The 17,410-nt window shown below is 37.5% G+C and overlaps 1 protein-coding gene across 3 annotated transcripts in view; it reads left to right on the top strand.

The window, feature by feature from the left end:
- Nucleotides 1–17,410, top strand: part of INTS4 (integrator complex subunit 4) — a 111,966-nt gene that overhangs the window by 49,720 nt on the left and 44,836 nt on the right. For all 3 annotated transcript variants that reach the window (XM_055320452.1, XM_055320451.1, XM_055320454.1), the window contains 4 exons: nucleotides 1,695–1,783; nucleotides 2,806–2,926; nucleotides 9,352–9,423; nucleotides 12,068–12,242. In XM_055320452.1, the coding sequence (XP_055176427.1) occupies nucleotides 1,695–1,783; nucleotides 2,806–2,926; nucleotides 9,352–9,423; nucleotides 12,068–12,242 (457 nt within the window). The remainder of the gene's footprint in view (nucleotides 1–1,694; nucleotides 1,784–2,805; nucleotides 2,927–9,351; nucleotides 9,424–12,067; nucleotides 12,243–17,410) is intronic.

Here is a 17,410-nt window from a genome sequence, read left to right as displayed (position 1 = left end):
GTCTGTGTGTTGAGGAGAGAACCAGTGTTTGGAGAGAAATCGATGATAGAAGAGACAAATGGAGATAAATGGTGGAGTAAGTTCCTTGAGGCAGAAAATCAGATTCATGAGCCGATTCATCCAACAATTATTAATGCTTGTTGTACAACACTGAGCCTGTTGGATAAGATCTATGCCCATCACATTCTCTCCCGTGAGACAGGCAATTAACAAATAAATACCATAATTCTAGCGTGTGAATAGTGCAGTAAATAAATAGGATACTATAATAGAAAATCAGAAATAGGACTTATTTTGGAGGATGGTAAGGAAGGGTCTGTTTGAGGTGATGGGATCCATAGCAAAAGTACAGGGATTAGGAATTAGAATACTTTTTTCTCAGACATTGAATAATGTATGGAAGAATATAGGTGTAAATGAATTTATAACTGTTATGGAATAGTTGGGACAGTTTGTGCCTGAGAACTTTGATTTTTCTCAGATAAACACGTAGCCTTATGGTGGGAAGTGGGATAGAGGACTGGTGGAGGGGGTTAAGACAAGCTCCCTTGGGAAATGGAAGCAGAAAGCAGGGGTGTAAAAGATATCAGTTAGGGCCAATAAAGTTCAAGCTGATGAGCCACCAGTCCCTTAGAGAGGATAGTCTTTGCCAGTGCTTTGCTGCCCTTGTGAGCAGTAGAGGTGTTGGGTTTGTAGCGCAACTGTAGCAGAAGTCTTGAGGGGGTTGTAAATGGTAAACGCTGACAATGCTGTTGGGACTGAAGTAATGGAAGGGTATGGAGCAAGGAGAAGAGGGTTCATTTGGAGAAAAACCATCCATGGGATTAAAGCAGTGGTTCTCAACCAGGATGGTTTTACTCTCTAGGGCATATTTGGCAGTGGAGAGATATTTTGGGCTTTTGCTGGAGAGAAGGAGAGGGTAGAGGCCAGGGATGCTGCTAAACATGTTAACGATGTAGAGGACAGCCTCTCACAACAAAGAATTAGTGCAGTCCAAAACGTCAGTACTACTGAGGTTGAGAACCCTCGTTAAACGGATAGGTAGGATAAGTGGAACTGAAGAGCAAATGTGATGGATTAATTCGTTGAAATGGAAGAGTTGATAGAGTAACATGTTATGATTAGAGCATAGAATATAGAATTGTTAAATTCAAGAAATGACGTAGTTCTGGGTGGTGTTGTTGAAGTCCAGGGTGTTGCCGTGTTGGTGGAGTAGGGATATTCCATTTCAGACCAAAGTAGAGCAGAAAAATCTGGCCTCTTCTGGCAGCTTAACATTAAAATTATACATTTATTTAGATGCTTGAGTTTTCAGATTGTCAGTCAAAAATTTATGCTTTGATTTTACGAAAAGGGAAAAAATACCCATATTTGGTGTTTGAGACTGTGAGAGCAGCATTGTGGGCTCCCAGCAGACTTTACTGGGATTGATGCTATTCTAGATGGCTTTTGTGCTGTCTTTCAATCTGTGGTTCTGCCTTCAGACTTGGGGTGGGAGTCAGAACACAGAACATAGCCAGAATGGCTGACAGAGGCCAAGAATTCTTTGTTGGCAAGGGTTCAAGAAATTATAACTACCCACAAGTATTTTGATTGGCATCCTTATCCAGCCACCCTGTCTTCATTTTGAAAATAGTTTGAACATCACCTGGGAGGACACAGAACTAACAGCCTTTTGGAATTCTTGTTTGCAGGCCTGTAAATTGTTGTCTGATGACTATGAACAAGTGCGCAGTGCTGCAGTCCAACTTATCTGGGTTGTCAGTCAGCTCTATCCTGAAAGGTCAGTGTGGGTGTAAGCCAGCTTTTGTTCATTGCTAAGCCATTCTTCTTCCATCATGTAAAAAACCCTCCTCCAGAAAAGGAATGTTGGTTAGATTTTTAGAAAGCATTGTGGAATGGGGGAAAATACAGATCCTGATAATCAGGATGCTTGGTCTTTGTTTTTCACATCTGCTGTGAACTTTCAGTGTACTCTGAGAAAGATACTTCCCCTCTGGGTCCCAGCCTCCTCATCTATAAATGAAGAGATTGGACTGTCTTTCTCAAGTACTATCTAGCACTGTCCTCACCCCTTTTTTAATCTTTAAGATTGTTTGGGGCCTATTTTAGTGAATACAAATGCCAGATAAAGACACTAGGTGAGTTTGAGAATAATGATCCTTATGTAGTGCTTGCCTCATTAAAAATGTTTTCATAGTAATTAAATGATTCTCACAATGATTCTTCGAAGTAGAGACAAATATTATTATTCTGTTTTATAGAAGAGTTCCTTCTATAAGAAAGTGTTTTTTCTCTTCATTAAACTGCCTGCTAAAATTGGAAAACCAGAATGAGTTAGTAACCTATAAATTCTCCCCCAAAAAAGAAAAAAAATAAAAGACTAATTGGAAATTGCCTCTTCTAGGACCAGATTTGCAAGTATGTTTTATATTGATTTATTTTATGGTTTACTGTTATTGACAGCAATGCAATTTTAGGAGAAAATAAACTTAAAGATATAAAATATTCTGTGGTAGCTAGTTTTTGGTATCTTTGTAAATCTTTGAACCTTTGGTGGGTTAAACACTTATTCAAGACATTGAAAATTTGCGGTGTAACGAAAAGTGTTATTTCATACTCCTAGGGTGATTTCTTTACTCTGAAATGTATTCAATCACTCTAACATTTGAATTACTCAGTTGTCATTGTGTGTGTGTGTGTGTGTGTGTGCGCGCGCAAATTTTCATTGGCTATTCTCAGTTTATTGAACTTGCAGCTTTAGGCTCATGTTTTGTTATTTGTGGTTTTTTTCTTTTAATTTAGCATTGTCCCCATTCCTTCTTCTAATGAAGAAATTCGCTTAGTTGATGATGCATTTGGAAAAATTTGTCACATGGTCAGTGATGGCTCCTGGGTGGTTCGAGTTCAGGCTGCAAAACTATTGGTAAGTTATACTTTCTTTCATGAACATGTTGCCTGTTACACTTGTACAAATATTTTGAGAAACTACAGATAGGGACAGGTATAACCCACTTTTAGAAACCCTAGTATTTCTAAAAGTAAAAGAAATGGTTCATTTTCCTATGAAGTAGTCTTTTGAATTAGAATTTTAAAGATAATCCTACTTAACCTCGTTAGCATATGAGACAGCCAAGGCCTAAAGAAAATGGAGAATAATAATAAAAATAGTTGCTTTACTAAGCATCTGTTATGGCCTAGATCGTTTGCTCTCAGGCCATTTTCATTATCTCATTTACTCTTCATAGTAACCAGCAAGATAATTGATGTTACTCCTATTTTCTGGGTGAGAAAACTGAGGCTCTGAGATGTTAAGTAAATTACCCAATCTATACAGATACAAAGTTGTAGAATGCATTTCAGTTCCTAATCTCCTGACTTTTAGCCTGATACTGTCCTACTATTTTGCCTTTGGTGACTCATGGTACCTTTGTTTTTTTTTGTTTTTTTTTTTTTTTTTAAATTTTTTTAAATTTTTATTTATTTATGATAGTCACAGAGAGAGAGGCAGAGACACAGGCAGAGGGAGAAGCAGGCTCCATGCACCGGGAGCCTGACGTGGGATTCGATCCCGGGTCTCCAGGATCGCGCCCTGGGCCAAAGGTAGGCGCCAAACTGCTGCGCCACCCAGGGATCCCTGACTCATGGTACCTTTGTAAAAAAACAAACCAGAACAAACTTTTCAGAGATAGAACTATCTTACGGAAGAAGAAGTGTTGGTGTATTATTACTCACCTTATTCTGTAACTGTGTTATCTTGGAGATGTTAGTTGATCTTAGTCTGTTTCCTCATCTGTTAAGTGGATTATAATATTCTCTCATGTTTACCTCATAGACTTGTCATGATTCCCAAATGTGATACTTTCTATGGAAATATTTATAAATTGTAAAATACTATACTGAGCATGGGGTTTTGGGAGTGGTTATAGTATGTATATATATTATAAAAATGCATGTAAATGTCAGAGTGAGAAAATATGAAATTCTTTTTTGGATACTTACTTCCCTTTTGATGGCCCTCATCTCTACCAGTCTACAATCTTGGTAGATTGTTGGCTAAATACTTTGGACCCAATTGTGTGGACTCGGATCCAGTGATAGCCCTATTCTTAAGACCAGTATTTATGGGGTAACTGCTGAAATTTGTGTGAAGCATTTTTATAGAATAATAAGGAATTTGGTTCGTTTCAGTATTTCCTGCTTATAGATCATGTTGTTTGTCCATGATAAAATACAGAGTTAAGCCAGTTGTTACTGATTTTAGTTTTGAATTCACATTTTAAAGCTTTGTTTTGGTTGGTGAATATTTTAAAATTCAGAATAAATCAGTCATTATCAAATTCTTTCATTCAACATTTATCAAGCATCTGTAATGTGTGTCTATGTGTGAGGGGGATGTTTTAGAGAGATAGTTCAGTGATACCTCTTCCTCTGAGTAGGCAGTTTAGAAGAGTAATCCTTAAGGCAGGGTCATTCATGTTTCATTTTTGAATCCCACAGGATCTGAGATTTATCTATGTGAAGCTGTATGAATAATGAATTACAGAGGTGAATTAAAAGGGTTTCCACTTAGATGACTCTGACTTGAGTCAGGTGCTTTATGTTTTAATTTCAATGATTTCAGATCCAAACTATATAAGTAATTAAGTGTGTACTTCAAAAGTAATTAACAGTCTAGTCTTACTGATAATAATCATTGTTATTATTGATAGTCCCTAGCCTACTAAGCTAGGCATGTTTAGTAATATGCACATATATATACATATATACTCTCATAAACACTTAGTTTTTGTGGATAATTTTGAATTCTTTCAAACTCTTGGAGGTAGGTATTCTGTTTGTTTTATAAGTAACAAAATAAGGTTTAGAAAAGTGATGTAACTTATCAAAGGCTACATAGATAGTAAATGACACTTTATGATCTGAAATCCATGTTGAATCTCTTCCTTGTGATGACCCAGTTACACATTGAGAACTGTGGTTGTACAGTTAATGTCCTACTGTGTAAGCAAAGAGGTAAACTACTCCACTCCAACACTTGAGTAGACAAAACGGTCATCAGGTATAGTTTTCAAACCACATGTTCATCAAGTTAACAACATTGAGCATAATCTCTGTCTTCAAAAGAGTTGATAGGTCTGGTAGGTTGACATAAGCAGTCAGCTGGAACACCTGTTATTCCTAGGAAAGAGCTCTTAACATATGATAAAAGGCTTCATGGAGGAGGTGAATTCTGAACTGAGTTTTGAAGGATAAATATGAGTTAACTAGGTAAATAGCTAGGTAAATAAGTAGGGAAGGAGAAAATATAAGCAGAGGTACAGACGGAGTACACTTACATTGCATACTAATATTACACTAACCACAATATCATACTAAAGTACAAGCAATTTAATACTTCTTGGTTTGGGAAGGTGGATAATGGTAAATGTGGGGGATGTGCAACAAGATAAAGCTCGGGAGGAAAGCAGAAGCCAGATTCTTTAAGAACTTAAAGGAAGGGGTGTTGGGTGGCTCAGTTGGTTAAGCATCTGCCTTTGAGGTCATGATCTCAGGGTCCTGGGATCGAGCCCCACATCAGGCTCTGTGCTCTTTCTCTCACTAAAATAAGTAAATAAAATCTTAAAAAAAAAGAACTGAAATGAAATGATAAGAGTTTAGGTTTAAGTCCATCTTGCATAAAAAATAGTACCCATTTTCCTTGGCTTCTAGCAGGATGAAAACTTTCAGATGTAGACTGTTTCAGAAAATTCAAAACCATGTGAAAGGTTGGTTTTCAGTTATCCATTACTCCTACTGAGGCAAAGAAAGTTGATTGCCGGGACACCTGGGTGGCTCAGTGGTGAGCATCTGCCTTTGGCTCGGGGCATGATCCCAGAATCCTGGGATCAAGTCCTGCATCAGGCTCCCTGCAGGGAGTCTGCTTCTCCTTCTCCCTATGTTTCTGCCTCTCTCTGTGCGTGTCTCTCATGAATAAATAAATAAAATCTTACAAAAAAAATTTGATTGCCAAGTATGCAGCTCCATGGAACAATTCAGAATATAACATTACTGTGAAATTAATCATGGTAATTGGTGTTCTATCTAGAATGTAGTCCTTAGTTCATTGATTTCTTCTTGTTTAATTTCTCCTATTCAAGTAAGGGTTAATTAAACCTTTTTATAAGACTCCAGAAGTGTCTGACCTTAAAAAATGATAATATTTTCAGACAAATCATAGGTTGTTATGTCCATAGCCATAGGGCTACTTTCCCAGGGCAAATGCAGATGTCTTAATGGCAGTTTTCTCTCTCACATGGTAGTTCTTTTTTTGGTATTGGGGTGGAGTACTTTTCTCTGTCACCTAATTAGGTAGAAGCTAGAGGCTAGGCTAGTGCGTAGACTACGTTATTATTAAGGAGCCTGTAGTGAGCAATTTTTGCTTTGAAAGTAGGTTTGACAACTCTAGTTTGTTAAATATCATGATTTTTTTTTTAGTGTTATAAATACAATTGTTAAGAAAAAAGTAGTAGTAGTAGTAGTAGTAGTACAGTTGAAGGGAATTTATCTGAATGTATTTATCTTGGTTAAAGTAGACAAAAATATAGATGTTTTTCTGATTTTTGAGGTGTCCTTTATGACAAATTCATCTTCTTGGTCACATCTACTCCTCCAGTATTTTCATGAATGATGCCATCATTTACCCAGTTATAAACCCAGAGGCATTTGGGAATTTTTTCTGTGTCCCATAACCAGTGAGTTATCAACTCTTTTCTTGACATCTCCTGAATCTCTCCCTTCTCTGTTTCCACTGAATGTGTACTAGTTTAGGTCCCAACATTTTTCAAGGGGATTATGATGTTATATGGCTCTTGGTATTTTTTTTTATTTTTTTTTAATTTTTATTTATTTATGATAGTCACAGAGAGAGAGAGAGAGAGAGGCAGAGACACAGGCAGAGGGAGAAGCAGGCTCCATGCACCGGAAGCCCGATGTGGGATTCGATCCCGGGTCTCCAGGATCGCGCCCTGGGCCAAAGGCAGGCGCCAAACCGCTGCGCCACCCAGGGATCCCCGGGCTCTTGGTATTTGTGGACTAAAATGGAAAGCTTCACATATTCTCAGATAACAAAGGAAATTTTTTGTATAATGATAATATGTAATTTTTTGAGGCTAGAATTTGGATAGTACCCCATCTTTGTTACTGCATTGGGAGAGAACTCAGCTAAAGGCACTGGTGGAGGCCATTGAGATTAGGGATTGGAGTAGTTCACTGTGAAGTCATTAAAACTTCATTCTTGGAATACCTGGCTAGCTCAGAGAGTTTGTGGCTCTTAATCTCAGGGTTGTGAATTCAAGCCCCATGGTGGGCATAGAGCTTACTTAAAAGACGAAACAAAAACTTAATTCTTTTTTTTTTTATTTTTTATTTTTTTATTTATTTACGATAGTCACACACACACACACACACACACACACAGAGAGAGAGAGAGAGAGAGAGAGAGAGAGAGAGAGAGAAGCAGAGACATAGGCAGAGGGAGAAGCAGGCTCCATGCACCGGGAGCCCGATGTGGGATTCGATCCTGGGTCTCCAGGATCGGGCCCTGGGCCAAAGGCAGGCGCTAAACTGCTGCGCCACCCAGGGGTCCCAAAAACTTAATTCTTTATTAGAAAAAAAAGTGCCCTCTAAAAAGGTCAGCTGTTAATGCTGGTGATCAAACTAAAGAGAAAGTTGAGGAGGTCTTAAAAATTTAGAGTTCTTATTCATAAAACTGCTATTTGGATTAAGAACATGAATGTTAGATTTGATATGGTTCAGATCTATGTAACAAAGAAGGCCATCAACTGTACCATGTAGAAATAGGAAAAAGTAGGTTTGAAACTACTTAAAATGAAAATAGCACAACAGTTCCTCTCCTGGAGTTGTGGGAGAGGCATTAACTTGAATAAGGATATGTCCAAAGAACATGTAACTTTCTATGGAAAATGTGATTGGAGAAGTCTGAGCCTCTATAAGCATTTCCATATTCACTAACTTAGGAATTTGAGAAGGTTGCCAGTATATTCCTTAAGAATGTCTTGGACCTGCTCTAATAGCCTGCTAACCTGTCTCTCTGCTTCATTTTGATTCCTTCTGGTCCATTAGCCACATTGCCACTAAGATGATGTTTATAAGATGTAAGTCTTTGCTTCTCCCTATTTGAAATAAGCAAGATACCAATTCTCTCAGCCTGTTTCTCATCTAAAAAAGGATAATTTTGAGTGCCTGTCTGGCTCAGTTGGTAGAGCATATGACTCTTGATCATGGCGTTGTGAGTTTGAGCCCCATGTTGGGTGGAGACATTACCTAAAAAAAAAAAAAAAAAGATAATAATAAGGATCCATTCTTCATTGGATTGTTAGAAATAAAAATAAAATAGAATTAAAATAATTTATACAGTGTTGAGCTCTTTTTGATAAAAGATTATCTGGTTATTCAGAATTGTGGCAAACTTGTTCTATAACAACTACGACAAAGGGTTATGAAAAAGGCCCTTTATGATCTCATCCCTAACCATCCTGCTTCATTTTTGGCACCCCTATCCTGCATCCAATCGACAGAACTGCTGGATGTTTCCCACATGGCATTCTCTCTTTATGCATTTGCACTTGTGACAGTTCCCCTGTCTCCACACTGTAGTTTGTTCTCTGAGTTTCCCATAGAAAACTTGTTGGGAATAATATAATTGTATTATACCATTTTATACCATAATACAATTATCTGTTTACTTGTCAGTTTCCCTCACTAGTCTGTGAGGTCATTGATTCGTGGAACTGACGTCTTCTCTTTTGTATTACTGTTCCTAGTAACTGTAGGCATATAGTTGAATGATTGCTAAATAAATATCTGTTCATTGAATAAGTGAATGAACAAATGAATGGAAAGACTAGAATAAAAAGGAATGGAGAGACAGTGGAAAGTAGCAGTTGAGTCAAAGGATTCTGGAACCTGGGTCTATAGCCTAGCTCTGTAAATTATACTCTTTGTGACTTTGAATGAATTACTTAACCCTCTTTGTGCCTTCTTTTTTTAACTTTCTTTCCCCCCGCCCCCAATATATAAAATGGGACTAATAGTATTTACTTCATAGCGGAACTAAATTAGTTAATATATGTATAAACAGTGTATGACACATAGTAAGCTCTATTTAGTTGCTAGCTGCTGCTACTAATGTTTTTATTATTTTGCTGGTGATTGAGAACCAGTCAGCATCTTTACTGCCAAGAATAATGTTATCTTTATCCATGTAAGCTGGCCTCAGACTTTGAATTTTAAGATAATGTTCAGGTCTTAAAAGTTGGTTAATTTGCTCTGGATTCTTTGTCTTTACAGGGCTCAATGGAACAAGTCAGTTCGCATTTCTTGGAGCAGACACTAGACAAGAAGCTCATGTCAGATCTCAGGGTAACTTGGATTCTTTGTTGCTTAAACTGGGTTTCTGTAACCAGTATCAGTCAGTATAGCTGTCTTCAAAGTTGTGTGGATTTAATTTTGCAGCCCATATATTTGTTAAGTAAGTGTTCGGTGACTAAATCACATTTTAGTTGAAAATTTTATTAACTTGGGGGATCCCTGGATGGCTCAGCAGTTTGGCGCCGCCTTCGGCCCAGGTCGTGATCCTGGAGTCCCGGGGTCGTGTCCCAGGGTCGTGTCCCACATCGGGCTCCCTGTATGAAGCCTGCTTCTCCCCCTGCCTGTGTCTCTGCCTCTCTCTCTGTGTGTGTGTGTCTATCATGAATAAATAAATAAAATCTTAAAAAAAAAAAATCTTAGTAACTTGAACCAAATTACAAATTACGTCATTTAAGTTCAAATTATTTTATTTAAAATTATTTTAGTGAAATACTTTGTACAGGTGTATTTTACAAAGCAGAGGCAAGATTAACTTTCTGTTTGCTAAAAACTACAAAGATCTGGTCTGAATTTTATGACCAGGTGAGATTTTATGACATGTTAGGATTCCTTTTCTATAGCAATTTCCATGGAGGAATCAGTAAATTCTTTTTCTGAAAAGTAACAAAGTGCCTCTTATAGAATGCCTTTAAGCCTTGACCATGTTCTCTAATATAATTGTAGGACTAAATATGAGTTAGTACGTCATTATCTTAATTTTTATTTTTTATTTATTTATTTTTTAATTTTTAGATTTTTTATTTTTATTTATTTTATTTTTTTAAAGATTTTATTTATTTATTCATGAGAGACACAGAGAGAGGCAGAGACATAGGCAGATGGAGAAGCAGGCTCCATGCAGGGAGCTCGACGTGGGACTCGATCCTGAGACTCCAGGATCATGCTCTGCGCCAATGGCAGGCACCAAACTGCTGAGCCACCCAGGCGCCCCTAGATTTTTTATTTATTCATGAGAGACACAGAGAGAGAGAGAGGCAGAGACACAAGCAGAGGGAGAAGCAGGTTCCACGCAGGGAGCCTGACGCGGGACTCGATCCCGGGTCTCCAGGATCACACCCTAGGCTGAAGGTGGCGCTAAACTGCTGAGCCACCAGGGCTGCCCCTATCTTAATTTTTAAATTACAAAAGTGATAATAAAGAATTACAGAATCTTTGATAAATAGAAGGAAAAGGAAAACATTTACTTATATTCCCACTACTCTACACATTGACTTTTGTCATGCTCTTATGCATGTTTTAAACATAAATAAATCATTGTATTTAGATAAGTTTGCAGTCTAGTTTTTACATTTATCACTGTATTGTATGCCTTTTTTTATATAGTCAACTTTAATACTTAGTATTTTTACTGATTGTGTAATACCTTAAGTAGATGTGAAATTTCTTAGCCCTGTCTTATATATTTAGATTCTCCCATTTTTTCCACCATTATATATATATATATTTTTTAATTTTTATTTATTTATGATAGTCACACACACACAGAGAGAGAGAGAGAGAGAGAGAGAGAGAGAGAGAGAGGCAGAGACATAGGCAGAGGGAGAAGCAGGCTCCATGCACTGGGAGCCCGACGTGGGATTCGATCCCGGGTCTACAGGATCGGGCCCTGGGCCAAAGGCAGGCGCCAAACCGCTGTGCCACCCAGGGATCCCTTTTCCACCATTATAAATCATATAAAGAATATCATCTTGCATATTAGATCTTTTCTTCTTTTGAGTCATTCCATAAGATAAATTTTTAGGTTGAGGAATTTCTGTTTACGCTTAATAAAACATTGCCATATGGATTTCCTGAAGGGCATTGCCTTCATTTGAGGCTGGTGATTAAGTGTTCTTTTTATATACTAGAGTAGAAATGTAAAAAATAGCATGCTCGTGATAAATGGCAAAGGATGGGTAATGCAAGGGTTTCTAAGATACATCACAGGGTATGAACATTACTGCTGGGTCTGACCCACATCCTTGTAGACTTAGGTGCACTATTTCATCAGGGCCTTTCCTATGATCAACCATAAGGATGATGGCTGATGAATAAGGAAGGCCGATGACCAGGAAGAGTCTTAAGAGGCTGATATATAAAGCAGAATGGCAATTCATTCATAATGAAAACCATAATGGGTTGAAATAGATATTTACTTTAGCTGACCAATATGTTCCCTCTTAGGCAGTCTATGAAGAGTGTGAATTTACCAAAAAGTTGCATAGTGAGTGCAGTGTTAGTCAAATAGAGAGCACAAGTATTACCAAATTCAGACTTACTTCTACTGGGACTAAAAAAATTCTTTTCTAGGGCTAGTTAATTATCTGCCAGGATAGTGCTAGAGGGACACTGCTATTATTTACCTCTCTGGTTCTCCCTTTCCTGTGCTGCAACGGCAAACATAAACCACCTGTCTGATCGGTGCATTCTTTTATTATCTTTAATAAGATTAATATCAGCTCTGACAGACCTGTGAACCTTTGGTCTTACTTTACACTGAATTTGCATTTCTCTTCTCTGATCAGTTGAATACTTTTTTTTGAAAATGTAATTCTCAGAGAGCAGTCTTATTTCCTACTTTCCTGTGTTCTTAGAATACGTTTTTCTGTTCCCTCATGAACCCCTTGCAAATGGTAATTGTTACTGTCCTCTACAGAGAAAACGCACTGCACATGAACGTGCCAAGGAACTTTACAGCTCAGGAGAGTTTTCCAGTGGCAGAAAGTGGGGAGATGATGCACCCAAAGAAGAAATAGATACAGGAGCTGTGAACTTGATTGAGTCAGGAGCTTGTGGAGCCTTTGTTCATGGATTGGAAGATGAGATGTATGGTAAGTATGACTGCATACTAATAACAGTGCCCATTTACTGAGTGCCTACCGTGTATCAGGCGTTACACTGGTTAATATACGTGTAGTGTCTCTCTTTTAGTTTTCACAATCATTCTATGAAATACCTACTGTTACTTAATTTCAAGAACAGAAGATTGAGGCCCAGGTGGTATAATACAGTGGTTAAGAGCATGGACTTTGGGTTCAGTCCATCTAGGTTCCAGCATTTACATAAAACAAGGTTAATAATAAATGTTTCTGAATTGCAAGAATTAAATGAGATTATATAGACACAAAATACTTGGCATAATACATGACCCACTTATAGTAAGCACTTAATAATTGGTAGTACAAATTGATATTATTTATACCAATAATAATAACTTGTTATTGGTCACCTAGCTGGTACGAAACAGAAGCAAGATTTGAGCTCAGATATGTTTGACCTCAAAGCCTTTATATTATGACTAATGACTTTCTTTCACCTTCATTTTTTTAAAGAAAGTTTTATTTATTTATTTGTTTGTTTATTTGTTTATTTGTTTATTTATGAGAAAAAGTGTGAGCAGCAGGATGGGGGCAGAGGGGATGCGGGGCTGTCTCACAACCCTGAGATCATGAACCTGAGACAAAACCAAGAGTCTGACAGTCAACCCACTGAGCCACTCAGGAACCTCTCACCTTCATTTTTGAAAGATAATTTCACTGGAAATTGAATTCTAGTTTAATAGGGTGGGTTTTTGTTTTTGTTTTTGTTTTTGTTTTTGTTTTTTCCAGTCTTACTAGGTGTTCCACAATTTTCCAATTTGCATTGGTGACAAGTCTGCTGCCATTTTTCTGTTTGTTCTTCTGTATATGTCTTTGTATAGCTGCTTTTTTTTTTTTTTAAGATTTTATTTATTCATGAGAGACACAGAGAGGCAGAGACACAGGCAGAGGGAGAAGCAGGCTCCACGCAGGGAGCATGATGTGGAACTCGATCCTAGGACTCCAGGATCACGCCCTGAGCTAAACAAAGGCAGATACTTGACTGCTAAGCCACCCACGCATCCCCTATAGTTGCCTTTTTTTTTTTTTTTAAGATTTTATTTATTTATTCATGAGAGACACACACAGAGTGGCAGAGACACAAGCAGAGGGAGAAGCAGGCTCCCCGCAGGGAGCATGACCTGGGACTCCATCCTGGGTCTCCAGGATCACGCCCTGGACTAAAGGCAGCATTAAACCACTGAGCCATCAGGGCTGCCCCCTATAGTTGCTTTTTAAAAAAGTTTTAAATTCAAATTAGTTAACATACAGTTTATTATTATTTCAGGGGTAGAATTTAGTGACTCATCAGTCGTATATAACACCCACTGCTCATTACATCAAGTGCCCTGCTTAATGACTATTACCCAATTACCCTTCACTCACCTCCCCTCTTGCAATCCTCAGTTCGTTCCCTATAGTCAAGAGTCTCTTATGGTTTGCCTCCCTCTCTGTTTTTATCTTTATTTTTCCTTCCCTTCCTCTATGTTCCATGAGTTTTTTTTTTTTTTGAGTTTTGTTTTTTAAATTCCATATATAAATCATCCGGTGTATGTTTTTCCCTGACTCCTTTCACTTAGTGTAATACACTCTAGTTCCATCTATATTGTAGCAAATGATAGGATTTCATTCTTTTTGATGGCTGAGTAATATTCTATTGTATACATACACTATATCTTCTTTATCTATCTCTAGTTGCTTTTAGAATTTTCTCTTTGTCACTGGTTTTAAATAGTTTAACTGTGGTGTGTTTTGGTGTCATTGCTTCATGCTTCTTATGCTTGAAGTTTATTGCTTCTTAGATCTGTGGGTTTATAATTTTCTATCAGATTAGAAAATCTTTTGCTGTTATTTCTTCATATATTTTTCTGTCCCATATTCCTTTCGTGACTCCAGTCACACATACAGTGGACTACTACAGGTTGTCCTGTAGCTCATTGGTGCCCCACACCCAGACCCCCTTTGAAGAGAAGTAGTGGGAGGAGGGGCAGGAGGAGAGAGAGAGTTTTAAGCAGGCTTTGTGTCCAGCATGGATCCCAATGCAGGGCTTAATATTACAATCCTGAGATCATGACCTGAGCGGAAACCAGGAGTCAGACACCTAATTGACTGAGCCATCCAGGCACCCCTCCATCCCTATTTTTATCTTGTCTTTTTTTTCTTGTTTCATTTGGGATATTTACTGCTTTGTCTTGGAGTTCACTTATCTTTTCTTCTGCCATGTGTAATCTGATTTTAATCCCATCCAGTATATTTTTCATCTTAGACATAATAGTTTTCATTCATATAAATTCAACTAGAATTTGAGTTTGCTTAGTATCTCCCATGTATCTGCTTAATCTGCTTGATCTTTTCTTTAACTTTGTCAACAGAGAATGCATTTATAATAACTATGTTAATATTTTTGTTTACTAGGTTTGTTGTTTTTGTCTACTAGATCTATTGTTTGTGTGATTTCTGTGTTGGTTTTGATTGATTGATTTTTCTCCTTGTTACGGATATTTTCCTACTTCTATGCATGCCTAGTAATTTTCAGTTGGATGCCAGCCATTGTAAATTTTACTGTGTTGGGTAATGAATATTGTTATATTCCTATAAATTTTTTTTTAATTTTATTTATTTATTCATAGAGACACACAGAGAGAGAGAAAGAGGCAGAGACACAGGCAGAGGGAGACGCAGGCTCCATGCAGAGAGCCTGACATGGGACTTGATCCAGGGTCTCCAGGACCATGCCCTGGGCTGCAGGCGGCGCTAAACCACTGCGCCACCGGGGCTGCCCCCCTATAAATATTCTTGAGCTTTGTTCTGGGTTGCATTTATTTTGGGTCTTAGTTTTAAGCTTTGTTAAAGGGAATTGAAGCAGCACTTCATCTAGGGCTTATTTTTCTCCCACCTCAAGCTCTTCTTTTTTTTTTTTAGTACCCATCTCTCTTTATATATATATAAATAAAGAGATAAATATAAAAATAAATATATATATATATATATATATACTTGTTTTGTTTGAAAGATTTTATTTATTTATTCATGAAAGACACACACAGAGAGAGAGAAACAGGCAGAGGGAGAAGCAGGCTCCATGCAGGGAGCCTGATGTGGGACTCGATCCCAGGTCTTCAGGATCAGGCCCTGGGGTGAAGGTGGCACTAAACCGCTGAACTACCCGGGCTGCCCTATATTTTTGTTTTATTGAAGTTCGATTTGCCAACATATAGTATAACACCCAGGGCTCATCCTGTCAAGTGTCCTCCTCAGTTCCCATCACCTAGTCACCCCATCCCCCTGCCCGCCTCCCCTTCTACTACCCCTTGTTTGCTTCCCAGAGTTAGGAGTCTCTCATGTTTTGTCACCCTCTCTAATTTTTCCTACTCATTTTCCCTCCTTTCCCCTATAATCTCTTTTACTATTTCTTTTATTCCCGTATGAGTGAAGCCATATAATGATTGTCCTTCTCCGATTGACTTACTTCACTCAACATAATACCCTCCATAATACCCAAAATACCCTCCATAATACCCACGTCAAAGCAAATGGTGGGTATTCTTCCTTTCTAGTGGCTGATCAAACAAACTCTTCTGAAGAAACAATTGTAGACCATTTGTGAGCTTTGGAGATTGTTCCCTCTAGTTCTTAGTGGTTCTTTCTCAGACTGCAATTTTTTTGTAAATCAGAACTCAGCTAATAACTTGAGGAAGACGCTCTGCATATCTCCAAAGTGTTCTCTCTGTAATTCTGTCCTTTCTGGTACTTTGCCTTATGAACTCTATCCACATTGGCCTTTCCAGACTCCCCGCTCTATCTTCTCAGCTCAGGGAGATCTAGAATCTGGAAATTCTTTCCAGATAATAAACTGGTATAATTCTAGAGCCCACCTCATTTATTTCCTGTCTCTCAGGGATTACTACCCTTTATTGATTGATGTCTAGTGTGTTGAATACTGTTGTTTCTGATTTTTATTTCTGTTTCTAGTTGTTTCAGATAAAAAGATAAGTCTAGTCCTTGTTAATGGCCATTGTAAACAAAATAGAAGTTCTGCAAAGCCCTTGTAATTTCCATAATATGATGCTATCTCTCTCACATAAAGAATGTCATTGCAAAAGAAAAAAAAAAAGAATGTCATTGCTTTGAGATGGTTGACAATAACCGTCTCTTCACTAATTTTAGTGAAATTTTCACTAATTGTAACAGACCAGGAGAGTTAATGTTGATTGTCCAGATTTTATTTTTTTTTAATTTTTATTTTTTGATTGTCCAGATTTTAAAGTGGATTTGTATCAGAGGATTAGAACTCAGGTCTTTAAAATGCCTATAAAAAATTACCTCAGAATAGAACTTCTTAGAAGGGCAAGAAAATTACTTTTGAAAGATAGTTTTCTGTTAAAAGATACAAGAATTGGGTTACCTTATCTAGTTTGCATATGGTTTTCATGAGTGGGTATCTTCCCCACTTTCTTAAAGTTTGCATTATGCCACTTTGGTTTTATGAAAGACCTATATTAGTACCTGTTTTTGTTAACCAAAAGAAATCCAAAGAGTACTTTCGTTTTTATGGAAAAAAGTTGTCACCATAACCATGTAAATCTTTTGTAAAAGGTGACACAACGTGAACTTCTACAAAGTGGGGGATACTCTGCTTTACATTGTTTTATACTCTGCTTTACATCATTTCAGTTTATGAAAGGTTTCATCTTTCAGTCTACTTTGGATAATGGATGAAACTTGAATGTAGAAATTAGTTAAAGCAACCTGTGCTTTTTTGTTCTTTGTGAACTTTATACATGAATTATACTTTAAATGGATTTTGTAATAAGGAAGTCCAGTTTTAATAGCCATTTTATCCTAAGACAAATAATGAAACTGTTTTATTTAGTTTCTACTAGCATTTTTGCTTTGTTTAGTTTTACAGTTGAATTTTGTCACCATTAATGTTTATTTCATTTAGTTCTACATACGTTTGTCACTAATGTTTTTTTTTTTTTTTTTAAGATTTTATTTTATTTACTTGAGAGAGAGAACATGAGTGGAGGGTGGGGCAGAGGAGGAAGGAGAGGGAGAGAATCCCAGGCGGACACTGCACCGAACTCAACTTGGTGCTCCATTTCATGACCCTGAGACTGTGACCTGAGTCGAAACCAAGA

This window comes from Nyctereutes procyonoides, unplaced genomic scaffold (genome assembly GCF_905146905.1).
Source record: "Nyctereutes procyonoides isolate TBG_1078 unplaced genomic scaffold, NYPRO_anot_genome, whole genome shotgun sequence".
Lineage (NCBI taxonomy): Eukaryota > Metazoa > Chordata > Mammalia > Carnivora > Canidae > Nyctereutes > Nyctereutes procyonoides.
Note: the sequence above shows the minus strand (reverse complement) of the source record. Positions and strands in the feature narration are given on the sequence as shown.